We start from the raw sequence: 10,831 nt of genomic DNA, 5'->3' as shown, positions 1-10,831 counted from the left end.
TAAAGAAATGGAACATTTGGTAGAAATTAAACATAAAAAACAAGAAAAATGACTCAAAGCTTAAGCTAGCTAAATCCAATTTAACACAACTGAGAGGAGGAAGACCAAAGAAAAGAGAATCCAGCTGCATGCTAACGTCTGCAGACGTGCTCAGGCCTGATGGGAGCCTGCAGGAAGACGAAGATCGGAGCTAATTAATGATGTTTGCTCTCTTTAATGTTTATTAGTGTGTTGTATTGTGTACATTCTTCTCCTGCAGAAACAAAGCTGCTCTGCTTTGTGTTGATCTGAGCCTCCAGACTGTCAGCTTCACTGCCAATTATCTAAAGCCCCATCAATCACGGCTGCAGGCAGAAACCCAGACAAACGGCGGCTTTACAGCGCCGCTCCAGCGCCGCTCCAGCGCCGCTGCAGCCGTCACAGACATCACATGAACTTCTGACGGCCGCAGTCGCTGCTTCTCCTCCGACTCCTCTGAAAACCGCAGGTTCAGGAGCTCCGAGGAGGAGGTTCTCTGTTCTCTGCGGTTCTAGGAGAACATTCAAAAACAGATCCCACAGACCTGAGAAGATGTTAGAGGAGAGGCAGCTTCAGTGTAACCCGGCTGAGCCAGGAGGAAGCAGTTTCATGGTCGGGGCTGGAGTCCCAGCTGACGCTTGTTTTGGTCTCAGGTGACACTGACTGACACCTCTAAAAGTATTTTCCTCTCGCTTGTCCTCTTCCCGTTTTTCTTCTCTCCTCTGGTATCCACGGAACCGCATGACATCACCACTGGGCGCCGAGGAAGCGGCGAAAGTCTCACATGTCTTTGATTCTGAAGAACATCTTTCCTCGTTTCAGATGAGACGCTCAGAAGGTGGAGCGTCCCTCTGAACAGAGGAACCTTTCCTAGAACCTCCGTCTGGTTCCTCACCTCCCACAGGAGGACTTCTACGACGGTCCGGACAGAAGGTCCATTTGGAGTCCAGTCGGGGGGCGGGGGGGGGGCGTCTGTGTCCAAAGCAAACAGAGCTGTGCTCGTCCTGCAGCTCTGGAGGCCAAAGATCCAGTTAATGTTCAACGCTGCTCAAACAGAAACACGGTTCTCTGAACAGAGCCCATCCTCAGATAGAACCTGTGACACGCAGCGTCTCCGTGAAACCGGAGCACCTTCAGACCAGGTTCTGGTGCGTCTGCACGCGCTCACACAGAAACACACGAGCCCAAGCCCAGAACCCAAATCTGCACGGACATCCAGGAAACCCGTCCAGAAGATCATCAGGAAAAGCTTCAGACGTCCATCAGGGCGACCACGGCCCTCCTGGGACAGACCAAAGAGGCTGAAGAAGTCCTGAAGCGGGTCTGCTTTAGTCCTGAAACTCATCATTGGGCTGTAAATGTTACGGTCAGAACCAGAAATCCTCCCTAAAACCCCAGAAGGTCTGTGTTCTCCAGCAGCAACACAGACCTTCATGACCCAACAGCCTCAGGTTCTCCGTCCATCACCGCTCCATGATCCGGTTCTGAGACGAGGGGAGGAGCTCCGGGTTTTCACCTTCACCTGGATGTTCTCTGCAGTTTCATGAGCCAAGCTGAAAGTTTCCTCACATTTCAGAAACCCTCTGAGATCCAGATGTTCCCCCAACAGCTGACAGATCCAGCTGCTGAGGTCTGACTGGCCCCGCCCCCCTTCATCCTGACCTCCTCAGCAGACTCCTCAGGACGTGGAGCGGCCTTCAGAGGAGGTCAGGTCTTCCTCCTTCCTCCAGGAGAGTCCAGCCAGCGTCCAGAGGTCCTCCTTCTGTCTGGGAACACCTAAACATCTGGGAGGTGTCTCCACTTCTCCTGGTCTCACCGGGTTCCTCCATGAGAAGAACAAACCAGAAACCCTTTTCCGTCTGCCTGAGGGGCTTTGGACATGGTGTCGGGTGTCCAGCACATTCTGAAGGAGGCTTCCGGACTCTGATGTTTTTGTTTCTCCGACCTTTTGAAAAGCAGACTTTTGGCTGCAGCTGCTGTTCATAGAAAGCTGGATCCTGAAAAACGTTAACCACCTTCATCTCATCTCCAGTCTTCCTCTCAGACATCCTTGAAGCTCTGGTTGCTCCTCCAGTCCTGAAGACTCCCGGCGTCTCGAGAAGCCTGAACGGGCCGGAGTCCAGGTTCTGAGAATCCTGGGAACTTCTCAGAACCTCCTGCAGGTTTCTGGCGACGAGTCACTGGATCCCATCTGTTTATTTCTGTGAAAAGCAACATTAATGCTCATAAAGAGAGCAGAAACCTGATTTAGAGTCCAGTTTTTCTGTAACTGCAGGATCAGACGATCCGTCCAAACCTCAACTCAACGTTCTGCAGCCAATTACATCCTAACCGGCAAAATGACAGCGATTTGTCAGCAGTAACCCTGGAAGCGGCTCACCGAGCCGTGTGAGAGGATCCTGAGGTCCGGCCAAGCGGGCCTGAACCGGGCCAGAAGCAACCAGAGAGAAATAAGGCAGAAAGGAGGGAACGGAGGGAGGAGAGGTTCCAGCTGCAAGACTAATGGCTTCCATCCGCAGGAGGACGGCAGCCAACTTCTCACCATGACGGTCCACCAGGGTCCGGCTGTCGTCACGCACGCCGCTCCTGATCCCACGCCGTGGAGATGCAGGAAGGAGGACTTTGCTCTTCAGGTCGGACCTTCGGTCTGCGGTTTCTGCTTCAGCTCCCGACCCGCGTTCTTTACTTTTCCTCGGTTTGATCTTCAGCTTTCAGGTTTTCCTGAGTCAATTCAGGAAAAGAGAGAACATTTCTGCCAAACCAGAACGGCAGACGTGAAGTGAGGACCTGGGGGTGTGAGGGGCTGTAAGCCAGTGGGAGAGGGATGATGGGAAATAAGGGCGGGTTCACTCCACGCCAACAGTCATAACTCAGATGTGAATTTCTACTGAACTCCTGCCGCTCTGCAGAAACTAGGTCCTAGAAAACGACACCGGCTTTTGGATTTCCGCCCATCATTCCGGTCATCATCCCTGAATGACGACTGATCAGAAGAAGATCGGAGTGGAACTTTGAAAGTCTGATCAATAACAACAAAGATTTCAACTTCCTTTAACTGGCTGCTGCTCCCGATGCGACTGACCGTCCTCCGGTTTCCACGGGTCATTTCAGAACCTGGAGGTTCTGGTTCTGTCATTTGTACAAAACCCTACAGTTTGCTTGAAACAAAAGACCCAGAATGACCGAATGCAGTGAAAGGAGGGGGGGATCCGTTTCCAAGGACGACGGGGCCTCTCTTCTGGTTTCACACCCTCAGGAGCACAGAGGCCCCGCCCCCTCAGGGCCCCGCCCCCTCAGGGCTCTGCTTGAACGGCGAGCTGGTGGCGTTTTTCAGGGATGTCTTTCACGTTGAATCAGACTGACTTGGGTTTGCTGGGAACATGTGGAAGTCATCAGACTCGCTGCCAGCTGCTTGTTGCTTCCTAACAACCTGCCTGCTCTCCTCCTTCTTTTTGTCGTTTTCCCACAATCCCCAGCTGATGCTGCATCCACCTCACCTGGTTTTAATACAGCGCCTTTCAGAGATCAGCTGCCATTTATTATCTTTATTCATGCTGTGGTTCTGCTTTGTTTTTTGGTGTTGGCTCCTTTCTCCTCACGTAGAAATACGGAATGGAAAATGCTGAATTTGATTCTAAGGTTTCTGTGAAGCTTTAGTCACATGACCCGTTTGGGGGGGTTAACCCCTACGGGTTCTGCTGGTTTTGGGGTGGTCCGGTCCGTGGAGGGTCATAGAGAGGAGGGGCTGCATCTAAAGGAGAGTGCAGGTGTGTCTTTCATGTCCCTTGAGGCTCGTACGGCCGCCTTAGAGATGTCATGAAAGTGGAGCGTACCATTGTTGTGCACGTGGTAGGTGAGTCGTAAAGTATTTGTAGGGATAATGGAAGACTCTCGCACTTATGACGTACAGGTGATGCTGTCGTATCCACCCGTGAGGACAACTGGGACTAAAGCTTCACCTGACAGGCGCGGACTTACCGTTTGGCAAAGGTAGGCGATCGCCTGGGGCCCCCAACTCTCTGGGGGGGCCCCGAGCTGAACACTTACAGTAGTAAAAATGTCTAAAATAAGTTTTAAATCCATCATTTTATATAAAAAACAGCCAAATGACTGAACTGGCATAATATTGATCATGTAAAAGTGCTTGGTCCCCCCGTCCTTCTGCAGCAATGGTACATTCCAGACAACAGCAAGTCCAGAGACTCGTGAGCTAGCGAGCGGAGGCAGCATCGGTTTCCCGCTCAGTAGGGTGGTTCTTATTCTGACTTTGCGGGTTAAATTGCTTTGGGTGGATGGACGTCATCTGCGCGGGTTTGGATCGGTTCTGAAGTTTGGACTTCCTGGTTGAAACACGTTTCCAGCAGGAAAGTGCGGTCTGGAGAGGCAGGTGACAGGCAGGGCTTCACCTGCTGTCATGACACGTAAAGCCTACTGATACTAAAATAAACGTGTGTCCACTAACCTGTTCTATACACGCAATTTATAAGTTTGGTTCTAATCATTTTTATTCTCAGAATCGCTATTTTGCATATTTGCTGAAGCTGCACTGAAAGACAGAATGAGGCAGAAAGACAACACAACTTTTTGTGATATTAATATTAACAATATTTGTTTCTATGAAGGCATTTTTGAGACGATGTTTACTGTTGGTGTAAAAAAAAAAAAAAGTACTTTTTGGTGTCACTCCAGGTGATATGTACGGTGGCCCAGAAGGGTCACTTCCGGCCTCAATAACTCTTCTGATAAACATTCAAATATGACAAAAGTCTCAATCGTTTTGTATTAACACAGAGGTTGACCTACAAATGATGTTTCTTCTGCTTTTTGCTAAGAAATGATCTCTTCCAGCAGGAAATACAGACAGAGCAGCCAGACGGCTGCCAAGGGACCGTCAACAAAGTGCAAGCTTCTGTAAAAATCCAAAATCTCTCCAAAATAAATAAATGTCTACATTTCTATGAGCTGGTAATGAAGACTTGTCTGCATGGTCATGCTACAATCAACATTTTATTGCATGTATTTGTTCACATTATAATAGATATCAATCATAATAGATGTGCTCAATAGCTCTGAAGATGCTGAAGCTATTGTCACCAAACGTTTTGTTCCGGTGACAGGAGCTTCATGGTCGTCAGAGTTAATGAGCATTTTGGACCAATTATGATCCATATTTATATTCATAAAATTCCAAGTATTTTTCTGACATCATCTTTGTCGTAGTAGAACAATAGCGTCATGATTAGTCAGTACAGAAAGATCTGAGGGGACTTTGAAGTTCACCTCAGTTATTCTGATTGATTTTCGTGGCTTTAGGCTTTTATTCGCTGAATCTTCCGTTTTCCATTTTCTTTCTTTTGCGTTTTAAATGTTTTTTGAAGTTTGTTCCGTCTTCCTGGTCTTTGGACAGTTCAGCTGAAAACAATTTTCCAACATTTTCTACACATGTGACTGAAGTCCCCTCAACGACTTTCAGTCACTAAATCTGTTTTGAAATTTAAAAAAAGGAGTAAAATGTGTTTTAGAGTCAAATACTGAAGGTTTCTGCTGCGTTTTGTGAGTCTCAGCAGGAGCCTTTCAGAATAAAAGCTCTGAAAGTTGCACCCACAACCTTCTTGGCTCCGTTTTCAGTTAAAGCCGCTTCTTGTCGGCCTGCAGAAAGGCAGCAGAGTTTGGATGACGCCGTTCTCATGCTTGCTGACATGTTTATTTCAGCAAAGGCTCATTGTGAACTTTTGAGTTTAAATGAGGGATTTTCAGAGTTCTAGAAACAGTAAAAGTCTTTGGTTTGAGATAAAAGGCTCACAGTCACTATCAGGCGGGAAAAACTTTTATCTGATAGTTTCCTGCATAACTTTGACTGACCCTCTGGTCTCCACGTCGCCCCCTGCAGGCCGTGCACAACGTGCTTTCAGGAATTCTGTGGACTCATTTGTTTAGATCAGAAATCCACCTAAAGGTGAGACGAGGTCCTTTGGCGTTTGACGCCAAGCAGAAACCCACACCAGAGTCCGGAGTGGGAGCGGGGGTCTCACTTCTGCTTCCAGAAAGCAGCTTTTATTCCAAACACATGTTTGCTGTCTGTTGCTCACAAATCAGCCATGACTCTTTTTTTTTTCCTCCTCTGATGGATGCGCTCATTGTTCTGCCTTGTAGGACAGGACTTTCCGGAAACCTGCTGCTTGGAAGCAGCAACGTTTTCGACTCAGTCCACCTCCACCGCCGCCACGCCGTCGATCCGAGCAGTTTTGGTTCTGAGAAACACGAAAATAACCAAAGCCGACTGTCAGGGTGAGGAGCGTTTCAGTGCAAACGCCTCACTTTGTCGATTACTTTGAGTTTGTCACGGCCTCCAATCAACTTTTTCCAACTTTGTCTTTTTAAACTGAAAGAAAAAAGACATCAGGTGAAAACTGTAAATGAAAAAACAGAATTTTAAAGGTGGTCCAGCGATTGAGTTATTTCAGTTTAGCAACATTCATAGAATTCTTCAGGATTAGTTTGTTTATGTTGTTTTTTTACCAAAATAAAGTTTACAGACAAACTTTTAGCTGCTGCATAAATGATTGACGTTCAGCGGCTCTGGATTTCTCCTTCAACCATTTTTTCGGCCACCATTGTGGTTTTTTACCCCGTTAGTATTGTCCCGCATCATCGGGGATTTTCAAATTAAAGTGCTTCCTTTGGAGAACTTTAGGCTTTTATTTTTGTAGCTCACCTTTCGGCATTTCCCGGATCCACACCTTTGGTTTTACGCCGGATGCCCTTCCCGACACGACCCTGCAGCATTTTCTGTCTGATCTGACTTTTCAGCATAAAGTCTCACATCTTTGTTTGTGTCTATTCATGACTCTTTTTACCTTCTTGGATTTTCTTTTCACTTCTTCTCTTTTCTTCTCTGTCTAACTCGGCTTCAGCGTTTTATTCTCTGTAGTTTATTATAAAGATGTTACTTTAGTTTTAAGCCTCTAGTTAAATTCTTTTGCATTTAATAATTGATACTTTATTTATTCCACAACGGGGAAATTCTTCTCCGCATTTTGACCCCTCCCCTGGGGGAGCGGTGAGCTGCTGGGGGGGGGCAGCTGGCTGGGGAGGGCGGGGATCGATCCTCCAACCCTTCGGTTGTTGGACGACCTGCTCTGCCCCCTGAGCTAACCTGCCGCCATTTGTCATCATTTCTGCAATTATTGATCATGAATTCCTCATTTAATCATGTTTATCTCCTTTCATGTCTTCCATCTTTTGGTGTCATTTGGCGTTTCAGCGCGTCAGAATCGACCTCCACTGCATTTCTGCAGAAACGTCTTGATTTTATTTGATCAGGATTCAGCAGACGTGTCTGCAGCTCCTTCAGGGTCTTCATGTCGTTTAGAGCAGATCCATCCAGGACAGAAACCTCTCATCCTTTATGCTTCTCATCTTTTCAAACTCCAGCCTGTGGAACCAGAACATGTTTCACATCCAAACAGTTTGCTTGCTTCTCTGGCTGCTTTCCTGTTTTCTTGTCCATCAGCAGCAAAAGTCTGAAACGTCTCTAAAAGGATCAGAAGTTTATTTTGAAAATGAAATGTCATGACTTTTCTTTGAAGATGCTTCTTGGGAGTCCATTTCTGGATCTTTTATCAGATTATCTTTTTAAAACGAGTTTTAACAAGGTTTGCGCGTTTGTCCGACATGTGAAGTGACAATTGACACAGAAGAAAACAGGAAGTGATTTGTCAGAATCAGCAGCAGACGAGCCACGAAATGACAATTAGTGACAGAAAAGACGAGCAGAAAGTTTAGTTCCAGAGAAAAAACAAGGACAAAAGCCAGAATCTGAACCAGTTTTTTATTACAATATTTCTGAATGTTGGTCATTTTTGTACATATATTCTGTCATACATACATATATATTTATATATAGGCTTATTTTACAACTGAAACAAACAAGTGCTGCCCTGTTCCTCACTGAACAGATCAGGCGAAGGTCAAAGGTCATCAGAGAGGGTCAGAAGGCACCGCTGGTTGTTGCATAAAAACCAGATTCTGTGATCCTGGTTTCTTCGCGAGGACACTCAGTCCGGCTCCGGTTTCCTCGCGGGTTCGATTCCAGTTTTAATCCACTTTTTCGACACTTCGGTTTGAGAAACCGGAGCGTCTGTGCGCAGGAAAACAGTCCAATCTCACTTGTTGCAGAATCAGAGTTCAGTCATGCACGCGCGCTCGAGAGTCCGTGCGCATCTGCAGGCTCAAGGCGCACGCGGACAGCTCCAAAGGCTGCGTGCGCGCTTAGCTGCGTTGGATGAGGCACAAAAACGAGCTTATCTGCCTGTGCGCGCGGAAAAGGCACGAGCTCAGTTCCATCCCAGAGCCCGCGCGCCTCTCAGCTGAGCGGCTTGAAGGATCCGTCCGGCAGCTGCCGGAAGATGCCGCGCAGCGTGTCCAGCTCGCGCGTCAGGTGCTCCACCCGCCGCCGCAGGCGCTCGTTGTCCGCGCTCAGCTCCACCACCTTCTGCTGCGTCTCCATGTTGCGCAGCTTCGCCTTGTCGCGGCTTTTGCGCACAGCCACGTTGTTGCGCTCGCGGCGCAGTCGGTACTCCGGGCTGCTCTTGTCCACGTGCTTCTTGGATTTGCCCCCCCGCTGCTCCAGCAGCTTCATGCTGCCCTGCTGCGCGTGCCCGTGGTGGTGGTGGTGGTGGTGGTGGTGCGGGCTGGGCACCGGGGTCGGCGGGGGGGTCGGGTGGCCCGGCTGGAGGTGCATGGTGGTCTGCGCGCAGTGCGCGATCTGGTACTGGAGGTGCGGCATCTGCGGCTGCTGGGGCTGCGAGGGGTACTGCTGCGGGTGCGGGTAGGTGGGGGGCATGCCCCCGCTCAGCTCGTCGTCGTCGCGCGGCTCCTGCTTGATGGCCACCGGGCGCAGGCGCGGCGGGTTGTGCTCGTAGAGCGGCTCCAGCTTGGACTCCATGTAGTTGGACATGTAGAGCTGCTGCGGGGCCCCCCCGCACTGGTCGTACTCCCCGCTCATGAGCTTCAGCTTGTCCTGCCGGGCGCTGTGGTGGAACAGGTCCGCCAGGAAGTCGTCGTTGAAGGCCGCCGGGTCGATGTAGGCGCTCAGGTCGATGGACGTCTCGGTGTCTCCGATCTCCCCGCCGACCTCCGCCAGGTCTCTGTAGCCGGAGGGGGGCTGCTGGCCGTGGGTCAGGGCGCTCATCAGGGGTCGGGGCGCGGCCTCGTACAGGTTGGAGAGCTCCATGGAGAACCTAAACCCGGGCAGGCATGGCGACGGGCTCCGGGGATCCAGCTTGGAGGGGTCTGCTCAGGTGCGCGCGGCTTGCAGACACTCGCGGGGCTGGGAGCGCGTGACAGCCGTGAGAGCGCGCGGAGGCTGGAGCTGTCGGTCTGATTCCTCCTGCTGAGTAACTTCTGAGCTGTCAAACTGCCGCCTTTTAAGAAGGGAGTGGGCGGCGCTCTCGCGCACACGCGCACGCGGGCCTCAGGTTTCAGCGCGGAGGCTGCGGGGCTGGATAGATGGGAACAGCAGAACCGGAAGCCCGGCTGAGCTCCGGATCAGCGGCGCGGCTGCACCTCCGCCTTAACTCCTTAGAGCTGCAGGTTGGCTCCTGCAGGCTGGCGGCAGGAGGTGGAGGTGCGCGGTTCGAATCCTGCGGTAGAGGGCGCCGCGGACAGCAGCGCCCTCTGTTGGCAGCAGGCAGATCGATGAAAACTTTTTGGAACTTCTTTTTGGAGGGGGGTGTTGCATTAAAACACAAGTTTTTGGTGCTTAAAAAGCCACAGTTTGGTTTGTTTGTTTGTTTGTCAATAATGTGTAGGAAAACACCTCAGACTAACAACAGCAGTTTCTCAGGAACTCATCATTAATAATCTGATATTCATCACAAAAACTCATAACAGTATTGTTAACCCTCCTGTTATGTTACGGGTCAAATTGACCCAGGAACATCATAACAGTATTGTTAACATAAAATCACAGGAATCTCTGAAATCCTTCCTCTGTCTCTCAGAGTGAACCGCCGTGTTCCAGTAAAGAAAGTTGTCCTCATCTCCTCACTTTAGGGCTGTGTCTGAATTCCCGCCATAACCCCTAACTACTAAAAACTATGGAGTGCGGGACGACAGAGCCCTGGATTCTAAAAGCCGTTCAGACGCCACGCTCATTTCACGCTCTTTTAAACGGCGGATATGACGTCATGGATTTCACAAAGTTACAATCTAATTCATATGAGCGTTTAGCTACCATTATTTATGAGTTTTCTGAAGATAAAAACGTTGATGGTTTATTTAAAAATTACTTTTTTTGGTAAAAATTGTGCTGATGCAATGCATTATGGTCTATCGACGATCTAGTGAGCATTGATCCACACTGGTTTTTTACAGAAACTTCTGGGATTTTGTAATTGTAGATTCAGACAAAGTAGAACGTGGAGAACGCGCTGTAGAGTGCAGTATGTGGGGGTTAGGGTGGGAGTGCAGACACAGCCTAGGGCTACAACTGTTGCAGTTATGAAAAAATGATAGTAAAAACAGAAAAATTTAGAGCAAAAAGGAGAAGAAAATATATCAAAAGTTTTTTTTAAAAACTAGAAAAAAAATCAAAAAGGATTTTAAAATATCTTTTGTAAAATCGAACTGCGAGCCACAAAGTTGACCACGCCCACAACGTCCAGCAGGTCTCCCACACTTTGCTGCTTTGTGGCCGATATTATTGTTGGGATGGACTGACAGACAACACAAATGAAAAAACAGTTCAATATTGAATGCTTCCCCAGCCTTTTTCTCTGTAACGTTTGTGGATAAAGTCAGCAGAAGAACA

General features: G+C 48.9%; 1 protein-coding gene and 1 long non-coding RNA gene across 2 annotated transcripts in view; one reads left to right on the top strand and one right to left on the bottom strand.

The window, feature by feature from the left end:
• LOC110014667 (uncharacterized) overlaps window positions 1-4,939 on the top strand; it is a 24,330-nt gene extending 19,391 nt beyond the window's left edge. Inside the window, exon 3 of the long non-coding RNA XR_013654978.1 lies at window positions 3,929-4,939. This is a non-coding gene — a long non-coding RNA (uncharacterized LOC110014667). The remainder of the gene's footprint in view (window positions 1-3,928) is intronic.
• Window positions 4,940-7,835: 2,896 nt separating this feature from the next.
• On the bottom strand, window positions 7,836-9,615 carry cebpa (CCAAT enhancer binding protein alpha). Its single transcript, XM_023953791.2, has one exon. The coding sequence runs from the start codon at window positions 9,251-9,253 to the stop codon at window positions 8,384-8,386; it is 870 nt and encodes a 289-aa protein (XP_023809559.1). The 5' UTR covers window positions 9,254-9,615; the 3' UTR covers window positions 7,836-8,383.
• Window positions 9,616-10,831: the final 1,216 nt, after the last annotated feature.

This window comes from Oryzias latipes, chromosome 3, assembly GCF_053564925.1.
Source record: "Oryzias latipes strain Hd-rR chromosome 3, Olatipes_Hd-rR_3.1".
NCBI lineage: Eukaryota > Metazoa > Chordata > Actinopteri > Beloniformes > Adrianichthyidae > Oryzias > Oryzias latipes.
This window is presented reverse-complemented; position numbering and strand designations above follow the sequence as displayed.